The 18,421-nt window shown below is 34.3% G+C and overlaps 1 protein-coding gene across 2 annotated transcripts in view; it reads left to right on the top strand.

The window, feature by feature from the left end:
- The window catches only part of USH2A (usherin), a 777,205-nt gene that overhangs the window by 153,288 nt on the left and 605,496 nt on the right, over positions 1-18,421 (top strand). For both annotated transcript variants that reach the window (XM_003930351.4, XM_074385188.1), the window contains 2 exons: positions 3,032-3,227; positions 6,948-7,589. In XM_003930351.4, the coding sequence (XP_003930400.3) occupies positions 3,032-3,227; positions 6,948-7,589 (838 nt within the window). The remainder of the gene's footprint in view (positions 1-3,031; positions 3,228-6,947; positions 7,590-18,421) is intronic.

The following is an 18,421-nucleotide window of genomic DNA, read 5'->3' as shown; positions in this document are numbered from 1 at the left end:
TATCTGCTAGTATTTGGCCAAAGAAAACCAATAGGTCAATCTAGAGTTGTTGTGGAAGGTTTGTACCAAGAGTGTCTTATAGTTTGAAAGTATATTTTTAAAGGAAAGGGGAATGCCTTTCTCTCTTTCTACTTCTTGGTGGAATGGAATTGGTTTTTGAGTATGAGTAGATTTGTATTTTCTCACATTAAAAAGGGAGAATTGACGCTATAGAATCTACAGAAGTAAACTTGGTATTTTCAGTATAATTCTGGGAAACTGGCTAAAGTTAACATTTTTAAAAATGATGCCACCTTATTTTATTTTTAAACTACATTTTAAGATGTAGTTAATATACATAAATTATAATCTATATGTGCTACGGAGACTCAGAGTAATGACATGGTAGTAAACTTGTTATTTTATTAATTTGTACCAGAGTCATTCACATGGAAAGGATTGTTTTTATTGACAAAAATATCTTGATAAAGCTTAGGATTTGGCAAGAATCAAGGCAATAATATACACTTTTGAGATGTGTGTGAAAAAGTGACCATGTAAAGTCAGGTGTACAGAGAAACAGAGAGAGAGGGAGAAGAAGAGAGAAGCCACAGAGATAGTAGGTAATTGGAGTGTAGGATCATAGGTAATTAGAGTGCCAATGAAAATCTCTACCAATAGGGAGGCTAAAGGGATAGTATGAATTGCAAAGTAATGATTTTGTTCCTTTTTTACCCCGAATCTTTAGTTTAATAACTACATTTTTTTTGTTTGTTTTGAAAAAGAGTTCTTGAAATTGAGGCATTAGCTGAGTTTCACCTCTGGGAGACACAGAGCAGAGCTGGCAAGAGCCAGAAAGACTTCAAAATGGAAGAAGCAAAAGTGTCAGGTCAGGGCAACTATGAGATGATCAATATCCATAGAAGTCTTATAAACTTAAGGAGCACTTCCATTGTTCGCGAATGGAATTAGGGTCATAGGCAGCCTTATCTAGATTACAAAAGGGCAAGGACACTCCAGCTGATACATGCTTTACATGTAAATAAGAATATAACAAGGCCAAATGCAGTGGCTCACATCTGTAATCCCAGAACTTCGGGAGGCCAAGGCGGGCTATCATCTGAGATCAGGAGTTGGAGACCACTCTGAACAGCATGATGAAACCCTGTCTCTATCAAAAACACAAAAAATTAACTGGGCATGTCTCATTCCTGGGAGGCTGAGACAGGAAAATAGCTTGAACAGGGGAGGGGGAGGTTGCAGTGACCTGAAATTGCACCATTGCACTCCAGCCTGGGCAACAGGAGCTAAACTCTGTCAAAAAAAAAAAAAAAAAAAAAAAAAAAAAAAAAGGAATATAATAAAACATATAAAAGATAAAGTTTTGGCACTTTTATTTCTCTTTAACTTTTGCACTCTTTGAAAAAGTATTGTTTACATGTGGGTAATGTGTAAGATTATTCTTTGACGGAAACATAATGTATGTCCAATGCCTTAAGGTGCTTACCATCTGTTTGGAGAACAGGACTGATATCCATAAAGTACCAGCAAAGACTCAGGCCTGAGTTAGGAAGTGATGTACTTGAAGTGTTACAAGTATGTGCTCAGAGGCCTATTGGGTTTTTATGATATGGGTATATGTAACATATACCCACCAATAAATGCCATTTATTTTTGTAGGCTGAATCAAATCTCTGTCTTGAGTAATGATTTCATATCCTTTGGACTAGTTGGGAATAGGACTAAGAAACAGCCAGGAAAACAATTCGTCATCCTTATTCATCTTTCTAAACCTATATGCATCTTTTAATACTGAGGTTCATTATTGTCTACATTTGGTTTGTATATAACCATTTATTTTTCAGCCTTAGATATTTTCATATCAATTGTCTTATTTTATCCTTAAATAAAGGTTTCAGTGAGTCCCTATTTCTTGGGTGAGGAAAATCGAGGCTTAAAAATAGGTTTTTAAAAATTATTTAATTTCTAACCCCTTCCCTATATCTTGTAACTGAATCTCAACCTCATGATTTTTTTAATATCCTTGAAATTAAATAGAAATCAAATAATATCTTTCCACATGTAGGTTACTTCCCTCTATGATAACTCTGCCTCCAAATGTGAAGAGCTGGATTTAATCCAAGTAAAAGAAAGTCAGGGGGGAAAATGTCAGGGACTAGAAAAGGGATTTGATATCTGTACCCACATTACAGTGTTCGAGTCCTGAGTTATTAAATTTCTCATATTTATTTGACATTTTATATACATATGTCTGAAGAGTTTAGTTTTTACCTTTCTTTAGTCAATATCTTTCTTTAATCTATGCATATAGTAGATGAACACTATTTTACGTATTTTCATTCTTCTCAAACCAGCAGCTTGAAGAGTAAAAAGGCACAGTGTTTTAGCTGTTATTTTTATTGAAAATGCTTTAAAACAAAAAACTTTTTTTGGAATTTCTTACCACAATATCAATCAGCTAAATATATTTAATGTGGTGAAATGAGCCATACGTATGCTGAAATAGTCCTAAAATGTATTAGGGTCAGCATCAATAGGCATAAATAGATTCTATTAACCAAGAACATTAAACATTGTTACACTCTTGATGGGGTGATATTATTACAGAAAGTCTCCCTCAATTTAAATGCCTAGCATGTACAAAACAAGTTTGGATCAATGAGACAGTAAACAAGAAGAATAAAATAAAGATGATGTCCTAAAGAATAAATTAACTGCTGACTGTTTCCTATTTTCAGTCTCTACAATTCTGTATTTTGATTTCTTTATATAGTACTTAATGGTTAATTCCCCATTTCCCTTTTAGTCTTACATGGCTAACTTCTATGGGTTTTATTTTCATTCAGTTCTATATATTCCACCTGCTGAAGCCTCCCATGTTGTGTGTCAAGAGGGAAAATATCTTATTACCTTCTTGTCTGTTGAACATTTAGTTTTTTCTCCCTCCCTCCCTCCGTGTCTTGTACCTAATGAGCAAATTATCTAAAAATAGATATGTTCATCATTCTACAAAATGTTCTATCTTTTCTAGATTGGAGGCCAGTGTAATTGTAAGAGACATGTGTCTGGCAGACAGTGCAATCAGTGCCAGAATGGATTCTACAATCTACAAGAGTTGGATCCTGATGGCTGCAGTCCGTGTAACTGCAATACCTCTGGGACAGTGGATGGAGATATTACCTGTCACCAAAATTCAGGCCAGTGCAAATGCAAAGCAAACGTTATTGGTACGTGTAATGCAAAAGTTTACAGTCACATCTCTATTACCATCTGGAATAAAATTCTCTATTTGATTTCTTAACTGAAGAGTAAAGCAAATTTCTTTGCTTAAGGCAGGCTGGAAAAAAAAACAATTTGGATGAAATTAACTGTTTAAAAATGATTAAATTAATAATTCTATCAAACTGCAGCTTGAAGCTTAGTTTAATCAACCCTTTAGAAGTTTCTTTATTCTGTAGATGTATTAGTTCACATGGTCCCATACTAATAAGTCATAGAAAAATATAATTTGCTTACTGCATAGATGTTTCTTTTAGAAAATTAGCACTTTTTCAAAATGTTTTACACTTAATGAGTTCTAAGCAAATCATTTCCATGCTAGTTTTCTTAATAGACCAAAATAAATGGATTTTTTCAAAATATTCTGTGCTACAGGGTCCTTTGTGATAAATCTTTCCATTTTTTTCTATTATATTTCTTTGAACTGTCCCTATGAAATGCAAAATAAGTCAACATAATTCCACAGATCATGTATATTTCTAAGTTTACTTATAAAGGGCTACATAATTTTAATTTTGTAATTCAGCACCAAGTTGATTATAATAAACAGCTGCCTTCGGTGTTATTTATCATTTTTTTAATACAAGACGTGCTTTTTTGTTTGTTACTCCCACAGGTATTTTTCAGAAATTAGATTTGATTATAGCAATTTATTACATCCAACATTTTTGAGGGGAACCACCGCCACATAAGGACAAAATTTATCAAGTGCCCAAAATGCACTATGTACATAATGCACTTTGAAAATTTGATATATGAGAATATTATGAGAGGAAAGTTTCCTGATGAAGTGAGTCCTGCATTGTAACTGAATATGTCCTGGTTCATACAGGAAGTTTTAAAAAGACCTTTGCCTTTCTATTGTCATTCAAGACACCAAGTCATCCATGGTTTTTCTAACACTGACCTGAACCTAACAACAATGAAAATATGCCTAGCAGTGATCACACTCTCTCACTCTCTCTCTCTCTCTCTCTCTCTTTCTCTCTTTCTCTCTTTCTCTCTCTCTCTCTCTCTCTCTCTCTCTCTCACACACACACACACACACACACACACACACAAAATGCTTACATGTACCTATGCATATGTACATATTCTGAATACTATTTTCATTTCTGTGATATATCTCTAAATCTAATTCTTTATCTTTTGTTTATGTTGGCATACATCATGCTACACAATTCAGCTAGACAAGCATTTCAATTTAATAAAAGTAACATAGGTGTGTTCAATGGCATTACATGAGATTTCTCTGGTTTAAAGAAAGATTACATGAAAATCTGTAACACAATTTGCCTTTTTGGATCTCAGGCATACAAAAATGAATTTTTTAGAAAGAAAGAATAACTAATGTGTAAAGAGAAGTACATATTTGTATGTGCTATCTATTATGCTGAATGAATTCTAAGACCTTGAATTTGATCTATATGGCATCCTTTGTTCTTTAATGTGAGATATATTTTAAACTCAAATATTGAAACAAAAGTTAAAGCAAGGCCTATAAAGACAGTGAAATAATTACTTCTTTGTATCAATGGAATCTTTCCTGTGATAGTTAGAGTCCAGAGCTTAAGGAAGGGAAAAATCAAAATTTACTTAGAATTTGTTATAATATCCCCACAATTTGCCTATTTTGTTGATTGATCCGGATGGTTTTCTGTAGGAAACAAATAGATATTTTGTGAAGACTAGATTACTTTAGTATTATATATAATTATTTCTAGTGTAATTTTTGCAAATGTATTTTCAATAAATACATAAAGTTGGTATTTCCTAATGGGATTAGCAAGTAACTTTATTCAATTTCACCTTGTTAATAGGAAAAAAAAAAGAAGCCCAGAAAATACAAGTGTATGTTGTATACGCTTCAGAAAGCAAACTGTTAGAGTTAACAAAACTGTTAAATCTTACTAATGATTCTATCACCAGTAAAATACATTAGCACCAATAATTTTATTAAAGTAGGTCATTCATCTAGAATAAAAAGGGAGAAGAATGTGAATTAAATGCCAAGTGTGCTAACTCGCCTGTACTTGTTAACACCAAATGTGATGCCCTGTAGGCCTTCCTGAGTATCGTTAGGAATAGATTACCTGTCAGGAATATGTATGGCATATTCAAATAAGCACTGCGCATATTTTTAAAACTGATATGATATGAATCCATGTAGACCAATTTTAATAGTTCAAAATGAGTCATAATTCTTGTTAACAATACAGTTATTTTTAAAATTTGCAGCAATAGTGGTCCTTTTTTATTTTCCTTATTGAAATTAAATGATATGCCTTAGGTGAGTCATTCATCACTGTTAAAGAACTTGCCTTCCATTGGAGTTCTTGAATTTTTATCCATATATATACATATATATTATGCATTTCCTTCCAGTTTAGGAAATGTTTTTCTACATATGAGTTCCTGAGTGTGTTTTTGACTCTTATTTTAAGACTAATTTTTTAGTTGCGATTATAGCTTGAAATAAATGTTTCGGTGGATTCAACCCATGAAGTCAGTTATTTAAATTCATTGATATGTAGAGACTATCTAAAGGAAGTATTTTGCATCTAAACATTTACTATTTTAATTTTATTTCTTTGCCTTGTAATAACCTTTCTTAGAATAACCTTATTTGTCAGAGAATAACTTTACTTACTTTAAGTTTAGGTGATAAAACATTTTTCTCCATTTGTAAAGTGTGTATGTGTACTCCTTTAAATAGAAGTAATAGAAAAAACAGAATTTACTTAGTGTTTAAAGAGGTATGTTCTGAATCACACAAGATGACAAGCAATGTGATTGCTTTATGAGCCAAGGAGAGCATAATTTATATTAATTGAAAATGATAAAATAGAGGAGCATACAAAAGGATTAAAATAAGAATTGCCCTGGATAAGTTTTATTTATATTAATATTTTAAATGTGGGGATTCAAAAATAAATGTATATGCTGTTGTCACAAAAATAGTTATCAGCTTCTTATTCTTTTTTTCTCAGCTTAACTAATGTATAATTAAATAAAAATTGTATATATTTATGGCAGACAACATGATGTTTTGATATATGTACACATTATAAGATGATTAATTCCAGCTAATTAACATATCCATCACCTCATGTACTTATCATGTTTTTGTGGTGAGAACATTTAAGATCTCATCTCTTAGCAATTTTCAAGTAGAGAATACATTATTAGCAAGTACAGTCACCATGCTGTACAATAGCGCTCCAGAACTTATTCAGTCTAGCTGAAACTTTGAACTCAGCTTAACATTTTATTAAACATCTTTAGAGATTTCTTTAGGAAAACAGCTAATTTGTTATATGTAATTCTACTATAATTCTGCATGAACACATTTGTTAAAATATTTTTTAAGATTTGTTAAAGAGGAAAGGAGCTCCAGCATATGTAACAGAAACAACATTTGCATTAAGCATTTTTCTTTGTATTAAGTAATAATTAAAAATTTATGAAGTTCCATTGTATATTAAAGCTAAATTAAATATTGCCATTGTATTTTGAGAGTATGATTAGCCCTCTATGGCATTGCTTGTGGGAAAACACTCAGTATTTTTTGTCTGTATTAAGTGTCTTCAGTATCACTGTTTGTGCCTCATCTATCTTGAATGAAATCATTTTCCTATCCTCACCTTTTAAATATGTTTTATCTTTAGGGCTTAGGTGTGATCGTTGCAATTTTGGATTTAAATTTCTCCGAAGCTTTAATGATGATGGATGTGAGGCCTGCCAGTGTAACCTCCATGGCTCAGTGAACAATTTCTGCAATCCTCTCTCTGGGCAGTGTGAGTGCAAAAATGAAGCCAAAGGACTTCACTGTGACACCTGCAGAGAAAACTTTTATGGGTTAGATGTCACCAATTGTAAGGCCTGTGACTGTGACACAGCTGGATCCCTCCCTGGGACTGTCTGTAATGCTAAGACAGGGCAGTGCATCTGTAAGCCCAATGTTGGAGGGAGACAGTGCAATACGTGTTTGGAGAGAAACTTCTACCTACGGCAAAATAATTCCTTCCTCTGTCTGCCTTGTAACTGTGATAAGACTGGGACAATAAATGGCTCTCTGCTGTGTGACAAATCAACAGGACAATGTCCTTGCAAATTAGGGGTGACAGGTCTTCGCTGTAATCAGTGTGAGCCTCACAGGTACAATTTGACCATTGACAATTTTCAAAGCTGCCAGATGTGTGAGTGTGATTCCTTGGGGACATTACCTGGGACCATTTGTGACCCAATCAGTGGCCAGTGCCTGTGTGTGCCTAATCGTCAAGGAAGAAGGTGCAATCAGTGTCAACCAGGTAAGCAAGAAATGTGTTACATTTTCAATGCACAGTGACCTTCCTTTTGTTAACTCGTAACAGGTGATTTCTTTCTGTTTCTGGTTTGTGGCTTCTACAGATGTTATTTCCAAAATCATTGTTGTATTTATACCGTTATCCAACACAGATATAACTATTTAACTTGTTCAAAATTATCTAGCATACTTATGTTACTATTTTGGGAGGATACTTTAGATAACTTCAGCCAATTAGATTTATTTCTTAATTGAGACAGTTTCCTCACTTGAAGTAAATCTCCTTTTAACAGTTTTTTTTAAAAATCAGATTAAGGAGAGTCTACTTTATTTTCCAGAGAAAGGAAAATTTGAGTTAATTTATCCAAACAGTGCCAAAAATTCAAATGATGAGCTAAATCTCTGAATAAAGCTGGCTAAATGTTTTTACCAAAGAGGCTGTATGTTCTAGCTTTTTACAGAAATACTGAGAATTGTTTCTACCTACCATCAAATTAATAAAATAGGCTACTATTTAATCTCACTGTATACAAACTTATCTTTCCATCTTTTTCCCGATTGGGATACGGATAGACTCCATCTTGGCTCTCCTTGCATTTAAGATTTTAACTAAAATACTATGCCTTCTTTACAATAAATTCATTAGGACGCCATGATAAGTATAAGTACGTATCAGTTGCTTAACAGCTGTGCTAATTGCTGTCCTGTTAGTCAGGCTTAGCTCTGAGTTATATGAGCCTATAAAAATGAGCATATTCAAACTCAAAAGTGTGACTTGCTTGCCGGAGAAGGAGTAGAACGAAAGCTGTTTGCAGAGCATGGAACCCAGCCTAGGAGAACTGGGCCACGCGTTTCCGTTAGCATGGGTCAGTGTGACGAGTAAGATCAAAGAGACAGGAAGGAATTCATAAAGAGTTTATTATTTTTGAGATGTAAGTTTTAGAAAACAACTTGAATGGATTTAATCATAAGTGGAGACTGTATTATAACTATATATTCCATAAAAATCTAAGGGCAAGGGCCAGTACAGGGCCAGTACAGGAACTATAATGCTTCTATTGATACATATTCATACATATTTCCTCTCTCTCTCTCTCTCTCTCTCTCTCTCTCTCTCTCTCTCTCTCTCTCAGAAGGGAATTTTACTTGTTTATTTCTCTCTGTATGGGTATATGGTGAACCTCTGTCCCCAGAAATTGCTGATAATTCTACCACTAGCTACAACACAGAGATTTATTAGCTACCTCTTAGTTAGAATTTCTAGAGGGAAATTCAAATTGACTCAGTTGTGTACGGTTGGTTACCTCTGAGCCAATTCACTGGGGCCAAGGGTGTCACATTCTTATAAAACAAGCATGGCTTTTAGAGACTATTACATCAGGTAGGTGCAACGTGGTAAGTATCCCAAAAAACAGGAAGATTATTGAGAGCTGGACAGACAGCCTTAGTAACAGATACAGCACATTACACTCTTTTTACCTTCAGGTTAATCCTTCCAAACTTGCAATCAATTAACTTTTTGATATCCTAAGATGGTATTTTTCTTAGAGATGTTGATACTGTTTATCAGTATCTCTAATTTTAGAAACAAGGTGCACTGTTTCCTGCACAAATAATCATGATTTATATACACTTTCTAAATAAACCAAAACAAGCTAATAGATCAAATATTATATCCTTTTGAGTAATTATCACTTGCTAAAATTTATGGTTTCATAATAATTTCAGTTGTATGTATAATACAAGTCACACATTTTAAACAATTTTTCTAATTTTGGATAAATTCTGAGATCCCCGTAACAAACATTTGGTCCCTTTGGTCCTTTCAATGAAAGACCCGGCTCATCATCTCAATACTTTGTACACCTACCAAATATCTAAATGATGAACTAAAATTGTTAGAAAATCTATGTTTTTCTGGGCGTTTTGTATGTCATGCAGAAATAGCTGTGGATAATTTAATCTACATCATGCATAAGACTGTTTCATTTGTGCCCTTCCTAGAAGGAAGAAATAAGGACTTTGTTGTTCTTTCCTTTATCTTTGTGGCTCTCACTGTGGTGATCTCTTTGTTCTCAACTCTACACCCTTTTCTCCCTCCGCCATCTATGGCTCTTTCCTGACTACCCTGTGTAGTATTGGCATAATAATTTCCCTAAAGTACTACTTTAGTTAGGTCATTCTCCTAGAGAGTTGCCAAAATGGGTTTTACTTTGCTTATCATTTGAGTGCAATCTGGGCAAACCTTTATGACTTTTTATCTTCTGGTCACAGCCTAGACACCCTGCTTTGCTTCCTGATATTCCCTGACTTCCATATTTTTCAGTCACTGCAGCTACTTCACTGGAGCTACACATGTCACATGCAGAGCTGACTTCTATCTACCTGATGCTTTGGCTCATTCTTTCCCCATATGGAATGCAGTATAGTCCTCCTTTTCAATGTCAGTTGGCATCCTCTGACTAGTTTTGCTATTCAACATACTGCCTGTAATTTTCCATCAGTGAACAATAGTGAACAACAAATTTGACATGAAGCTTCAGTGTTTTAAGAGGTGTTTTAACTCAAACCTACAGAAAACTTGAAAATAATGCATTTTTGAAAATGTGCTCTATGTACTTTGTGTTCAATTTATTATTTGACCTTGAAGAGAGATTTATGTTTAAGAAATAATACAGATCTCATTGTAATTACTCTATAATTACACTTCTTTTTTTCTGAAGACCATATGGAACTATAAATGAAGTCAATGAGTTAAGAGTAGAGAGCATTAAAACTGGTGAAAATATTTTTATTTACTGAAAAAATTTAACAGTGTATTGTAAAATATTTAGTAGAAAACATACCAGACTGAATAGACATATTTGGAACTCCATTTCTTCAGCTTATTCTTACTGACTCTCTAAAGGCATTCCCCTGTCTTCCTCATCAGGAAACTTCCATTTTTTCTTCCAACTGTCCATTTCTAGCCATGGGTAAACAGCTTTATCTATCAGATAGATACTCTATCTGAATATCCATGTGTCTATTTGAAACTTGGGGCCTCTGTTACTACAAGGAATAAGAAAGAAATTGATCCTTGAAGACAGCCTTGGCTATACTAGGAATGTCCTACACTTGCAAAATTGGCTGGCAGAACATTAGTCAGCTTCCAAATAGATGCTTTTAATGACCATAAGTTTTGTACTTTTTTGATAGATCTAATTATTCGCATTTAAAAAAAAATAAGCCAGAGTTAATGAAGGCCTCTTAAGTCCTGAGGAAATACATGCACAAAAATCTCTTCTTGGTATCTTCAACTATTTATTACTTGCTTTGCCTTATAGACTCACTGCTATTCTAGTCACTCTTCCTTCTAAGGATGTGCTACAGTTTATCAGTGGCCCTGCTGAGTTATTGACTCAAGATATTGACCTGGTTATGAAAAGCTAGAATGATCAAGCCATAGATTCAGATTATTATATTTCATTGAACAGCACAGTTTATTTCTCTTACTGAGAAATCATTTTCTTCTGGGTACTGTTGAGTTCTTAATTTTATCAGAGAACATTTTATGTGTGGTAGCAAACAGTACTTTCAGTGAGCCTAAATTTTGATGGGGAAACTGATAGATTAATTTACAAATAAATATATAATATAAATTTAAATAGTGATTATTTTTGGATCCCTGGCTCTATGCAATTATCTTTCTTTGTTGTTAAGAGTTTAAGATATTATTGAGGTTACCAAATGAATGATGTATTGGCCACTTTTATATCAATGTTTTTAGTTTCCAGAAAGGTAAACTAGATAGCCATGTTTATATTGCACAAGTAAAGTCACACTGATATTTTGTTGCACTGGAAACAGGAAATGGTTTAAAAGGAGGATTGGTAAAGTGAAAGAAATCACTTTACCAATCCTGTCTCTTTTCATATTATTTTCTAAAATTAGTCATTTTTCTGTTTTTTACTTTTTTTATTAAAGATCATGAGTGCCTGATTTAAAAAGCAGCCCAACAAGATTACCTTATTAAAATGCCTGATTATTCCTGTGTCTTCAATTAAATAAACCCCTTAACGTGTGCCTACAAGGTACAAGGAATTATATTATTATTGTAGTTACACAAGTTGAATAAGATAATCCTTGCCCTCAAGATATTGAAATTCTAGCAAGGGAAATAAAATAATTGTACAAGTAAATAAAATACAAGAATGCTTTGAATATGATCATTATTTTTCAGTATTAGTGTTGATGCCTATTCTATATCTTCCTCTAAAGAAAGAAGACAATTTGCCATAAACTTTTGGAAAGTTTTGTTACATCTATACTTAGGCAAATAGGGACTAAGAAATTATTCTCCTAATGGCCACACATAGTGGCTCATGCTTGCAATCCCAGCACTTTGAGAGGCTGAGGTGGATTCATTGCCTGAGGTCAGGAATTCAAGAACAGCCTGACCAACAAGGTGAAACTCCGTCTCTACTAAAAATACAAAATTAGCTGGGAGTGGTGGTGCATGCCTGTAATCCCACCTACTTGGGAGGCTGAGGAAGGAAAATCACTTGAACCCAGAAGGTGGAGGTTGCATTGAGCTGAGATCATGCCATTGCACTCCTGCCTGGGCAACAAGAGCCAAACTCCATCTAAAAAAAAAGACAAATGTATACCAGATAAAGCCCTCCCTCCCCCAAAAAAAGAGCCAGGAGAAGAAAAAGGAAGCCAGGAGTGGGATTGTGTGAAGAATCTGTGTATTATTATTCAGTATTGTCATTTTTAAATTTAATTTGAATTTTAATCAAAATTTATCTTTGCGTAATTTTAAAAAACCAAATAAAACATAAAGGTCCCAGTCTTAACCATTTACTGAGAAGTCTCCCTGCTCACAGAAAACACCTTAAATTTCTTTAGATGTTTCCTCTGAGCTTTCAGGTCTGTATTTCTGGGAGATGTGTATATATATATACACACACACAATTTATCTTGATTTTTAAAATGTAGAAGGTATCTATTGTCTTCCTACAGAAGATGCGTATTTAGCTCCTCACACCTTCTCCTTAGCAATCTTTTTTATTTGGTTAAATCAGTATTCAGAGATTTATTTATTATGACTACCTAAATTTACTGTACAGCTATGCTATATAATATGCTTTGGCTATATTTCCTTTCTTCAAAAAATTTGCCTTTGTTTAGTTTTCCAGGACTTTCTTAGGCATTTCTAGGAAACAGAACTTTCCAAGGGAACTCTAGCCAAGAAATCAATCAGGTTTTGTTTTTTTCCCACTAGATGTATGAGTGGGAAATTTAGGCTGACTGATTTGTAGTTCTGTGGCACAGCTATATCCACGGGCTAATATTTGCTGCTTTACTAGGGATTTCCTTCATCTGTCTCCCATGTTGGATGCTCCATTTCTTGAATCCTACATGTTCTCTCTTCTTGGTTTGTTTATTTGATAGAGCACATGTTCCAGTAGCTTCTGAAAAAGAATACAAGGAGGGAAGTAATTTGAGAAGAGAATTTTGAATTTCTGACGTGTCTTTACTGTCTTCAAGTGTCTAAACATAAAGGACTATTTGAAATTTTACTGCTGTATGAAAACATTTTTATTCAAAAAATTTAAATGATTACATCATTAACTGTTAGCAATGTCAATCAGATTCTTGCTGCTGCTGCTTTTTTTTAACCATCTGGAAGTTTTTACCATCTCTATATCCCTGGGTACTCGGTGGACCCTTTTGCTTATTAATGACTGCTCTTATGTTCTGAGAAAATCTGCAAAACGCATTCATAGCAACATCTGGATTCATGTTTGACCAGATGATTGGACACCAACCCTAGCCAAGTGTATGCATAAAATCAACAATCACAAGCAGTCTTTCACTTGATACCTCTTTACGTACTTGTTGAGTCTAATCCTTATTTCATTTAACTTCTAAAGGAAAAGCTTACTGTATCCTCCTAAAATGTAAGAAGGACAATTTCCTGGTTGGGGAGGGTATTTACGACATCTTATATCTGACTTCAGAAATCTCTGGAGCTTTCAATTCCGAACTTTTCTTTCTAGAGTTATACAACCTGAATAAATTCGCGTATTGCTGGACTCTCCACTGCAAGTGCTTAGCTCTTGCTTATAGACATCTATAATTGCTTGCCATTTTCTCTCTCCCTCTTTTTTCATTTATTTCATCTCTGGGGATTTCAGGAGGGAAAAAGTATTCAATCTACCATGTTTTGCTGACAAGGTTGCCCTAGTGTTTTTTGGGTTGTAATCTTTTCAGACCAAATCTTTGCAGCCGTCCTTGAACCCTCTCTTTTCCGAAAAACCTTTGTCTCATCTAACAAAACCAATTCTGCTGATTTTACCCTCAACTATACCTAGAATCTGACCACTTCTTGCCACCCTTACTTGTACCAGCCAGGTCCAAGCCACCTTCCTCTGTTCCTGGACTACTCAAGTAGGCTCCTACTCTCCTTTCTCCTTCTTCATTCACTTCTCAACAGACAGCCAAAGTGATGCCTTTCAAACTTGAGTCACATCCTGTCATTCCACCTTCCTTTTGCTTTTCACCATTGCTAATAAGAAATGAAGTTGATATTCTTTAATAATCCCCATGGTCTATAATGTCCATGACCTCTCTGACCTCATTTTCACAAGTCTTCAGATCATTTGTTCCTCTCCAGCCAATAAGTCTCATTGCTGTCCTTCTCAATTGTTAAGTGCTCTATGTCAGGCAGGTATAGCAGTTCCTCCACAGCAGTGCTCCCTAGATATTTTCTAAATTAATGAATAACTATGTTTCAGAAATACCTCAGTGGCATTCTTCTGCTTTTAGGTGTGGGCATAGCAAAGGCCTGTGGTGTTCCTTTTACAACACTTAGGAAAGGTGTTGTGTTCAACCTTGAAAAGGAGGAAAAATAACAGTGACCAAAGTATCTAGCATATTTTTTTTAACAAAACAAGATCTAGTATACACATGTAAATAGTCCATGAAAGGGGCAATGTGTGCTTTGGGACTTTTTTTTTTTTTCTTCAGAAATTCCACTTTAATTTTTTTTTCTGGTTTTACAGTCTTTTAAAATAAAACTTGTATTGAAAAGAGAAATCCTTATTCTGAAGTATCTTCATCATAAACAGGTGTTTTGCAGTAGCCAGTTCTGCAATGTGCACAGTAAAATGTGCTGCTACAATCTGAAGCTTTAATTAATTTTAAACATGTCTGAGAGACCTAGATTATATACCACAGGGGCAGACACCACTCTGGTATGTGAGCAGTGGGACGTGGAGGGAAAAGGATGCATAGGAAGGGATGAGCAGCAAGCTTAAGGACTTCTGTCTGCCTTTCATCTGTGATTGCAAATACTGCTGACCCATACTAGATGACTGCACATAGATTCTTGTCCCACTTTCTTAAAAAACATTATTAAGGAAGGTGCATGTAATGAAACCTCATGTATTATTAACCTAACCTTACTACGAATGTACAAGGAATAGGCTTAATTCAACTAAAATTTATAGGCAATTTGTTAAAGCAGCAGTGCACATTAGAAGGTACATTAGAGCCACATTGGTTTTAATATGCCATTCAGTAACTTGAGCAGAGGTTAAAAATGCTGCTTAACCTCCATTAAGCATTTTTAAAATGCTTTAATTTAAAATTATTTGGAGTATGTGTACATATATGAATGTACACATATCCACACTAATAAATATAACACTAGATATGTTTTCCCAGTTCCCTTTTTCAGTGCTGGATGACCTTATAATGTTCCTCAGTAGGCACTTAATCAGAGGCCAGGCCGAGGAAGGCAGGGAAGGATGTCAAGGCATCCTGAGCCAGTGACCCACCCTTGTCCTTGAGAACTAGAGGCAGAGAGGGTTTATTGAAGACTCTGCAGCTTTGAAATAAAATAAAGGCTAATATATAACGAAAACAGCTTCCTATGACATGTTTTGTACTAATAGGACAATGCCTCATGCTTCCCCTTAGTATTTACTTTTGGTTTTCTTTTACAATTCATAAAACAAAGTATCTTGTTTCATTAAGTAGCACATCATATTTATTAAGCAATGAGCTCATAAACTAGAATTGCGTACAAGACCCTGCCAATGGAATTGGAACCAGATGCTGATGTTCCATTAAAAATCAGTGCATCAAAGTTGAGCTCCAATTATGCCACATTTCCTAGTGTTTGGTGAGACAACTTTCTAGGTTAACATGTTTTTCACAGAGAGACCTGAGTCCCAAAGTAAGAACCTCTTCCTTGATAAATCATCAGGAAGGAATCTTGTCACAGGAAATACAGACCACAATCTTAGGTACATCTGGGGGAAAAAAAAAAAAAAAAAGGAAAAGACACTGATAAGTCTTTATTTAAATTTTAACTTAGAAAAATTTCTTTGTCACAGAAAACTTGCTAATTAGCAATTACAAAGATGTGAGTAGATAAATATTTACTGAGACTCTGCTGTGTGCCAGGCTCTGTAATAGGGCTTTGCCTGCAGAGTTCCATTTAATATGCACAATATCTCTATGATGGAGGTGCTGGGATTATTCTCTAACTGGGGAAATGAAATCTAATTAAGTAGAAAAACCTTATAAATCCAGGTCCATTTGACTCCAGAATGTATACTCTGAAAGAGTGGAACTTTTTCTAAATAACTAACTCAATATTTGCCTTAAACATTCACACAATAAATATGGGGTAAGTTAGATAAATACTGTTTCTTTTTCCCACCTTCAAGCATATCTCAACTCGTGATTCTGATTACTGCTTCACATTCTGTGATATTTCATTTGTTGTTGAAAACCCAAGTAATAGGAATAAAATGAAAATTAACAGGTTCTTGGGAAACTACAGTGTTCAAATAATGTTGAGGTAAACTGAAGGGGTCTAGAAATTGAATTATCTCTGATAGTTGGAGAAATTTTGGAGGTAGTTGGAATGACATAGGAGACAGGCTTTGGAGCATACATTTGATAAACACTGAATGGGAACAAAGAATATAAGTTTCGCTGTGGATTTCGAATATGCATACACACATAGGTTAATTATAATCTCCTAGATGTAATCAGAGTTGTCATTATTTAGGTTATTTGTTGTTATTGGATTTGATTCTTAGAGAATATGTTAATGAGGGCCTTTCATGGGTATTGACATAAATAGAAAAATTGGATTATTTATGAAACAGAAAATTTCAATAATGTTTTCCTTTACATGAGCATATTATTATGTCCTTTGCTTTAAGAACAGGAGATATAGTTTTAGGATGAATTTTTCTTTCTATAGCTCTGTTCCATCTGTTTCTGTGACAAGTACTATATTTTAAATTTATTGAGTCTGATTCATATACATTCCTCTCTAGACTCCCTGATAGGAGAGGCAACTCTGACCAGCCACTTTCGTGACTCACAGATTTATGTTTACCATTTTCCTTTTCAATGTAAAAGGGATAATCTCATATTTTAAAGGGTAGCAGATATTTATCCACTCATCCACCCATTCATCCATTCAGCCATTTATCTATTTCATTCATATATCCATTTTTCAATAAACATCTGTTGAGTAAATTACCAGAGGCTATGCTGGTGTTAAGATACACAATCAGAAATATACTAAGACATCGTGATTTAGCAGAGGAACTGACTCATACGTAAATGTATCACACTATGATAAGAGCAATATTAGAAATATACAATATTAAGTAGTAAAGTAAATGATTAATTCTTGAAGAATGAGGGGTGTTAGGAACTTAGAGAAAATAATTTCTGAACTGAATTTTAAAAGGAAATAGGGGTCATTAAGCTGCTCAAGGAGGGAGTAGCAGCCCAGAAAAAAGGAAGAAGAGCAGAACATTTAAAGTACATTTAATTGAAAAACTGTTTAAAATTGTTTTAAATAAGATAAATTATTCCTTGGGATGAATAATATTATTTATGTATTCACTTGATCAAGTCTAGAAATAATAATTTTAGCATGATTTTATATAAAATTACTGAATGGAGAAAAATCACTGTTTTAATTTGAAAACTACCATCATCAACTATACGTCATTCTGAAAATATTAATTTGTAAAGCCATTACCAAGACAGTCTTTTGTTGCATGGGTTTAGGTGAGCCACACATTTCTCTCTAGGCTCTTGTGTAACTATTATGTCCATTTTCTGGCTTAAGGTGAGAGGAGTTTCTTCCAAATGGCTTACAATTAGTGCTTAGCTCCAGCATTGCCCTCCTTTCTTGAATAAGGCCTGGAGGTTACACTTCTTTTCTTTCTCCCTTTCAAGACCTTGGCAAAACCTAGTTGTTCATGGTCCTCAGGAGGAACATTGCTGGGAAATGGGCTCTTCTTTTACGCCCAGGACAAGTGCGGTGCTGTGCAAATAGCCACTACAGGAGATAATACCAGCTGCCTTGCTAATAACTTTGAACTCAAAAGATTCTTCTCCTAGGTAAAGCAACACTATTTTATGATATGGGTGACTCTTTGCTTTAGCTGAATGATGCTTTTTTTTTTTTTTTTCCACTTGAGATTTGTCATGTTTAAACTAGGGGTCAGCTAAATAAAATGGGAAAATAATAAACTAGGGAGCTGATTTGGACCATGTATGTGTGAGCTCTCAGCACTACATAATGCAAGATAATAATGTTCTAATGACCATGCTTAAGAATGTGGTACAAAATCATTCATGGAATGGAATCTCAATAAGATCAGTTAAAATGCTTCAGATATAAAGATTTGGAACATGAAGTAGAGCTAATGTATCAGCTCTACTTCAGAAATGTATTATGTTAAAATAAATTAAGATCAGTTATAATTAAGCCACATTCAGCGGTTGAAGTTTAAGCAGAAGAGAAGA

This window comes from Saimiri boliviensis, chromosome 14 (assembly GCF_048565385.1).
Source record: "Saimiri boliviensis isolate mSaiBol1 chromosome 14, mSaiBol1.pri, whole genome shotgun sequence".
Classification (NCBI taxonomy): domain Eukaryota; kingdom Metazoa; phylum Chordata; class Mammalia; order Primates; family Cebidae; genus Saimiri; species Saimiri boliviensis.
Note: the sequence above shows the minus strand (reverse complement) of the source record. Positions and strands in the feature narration are given on the sequence as shown.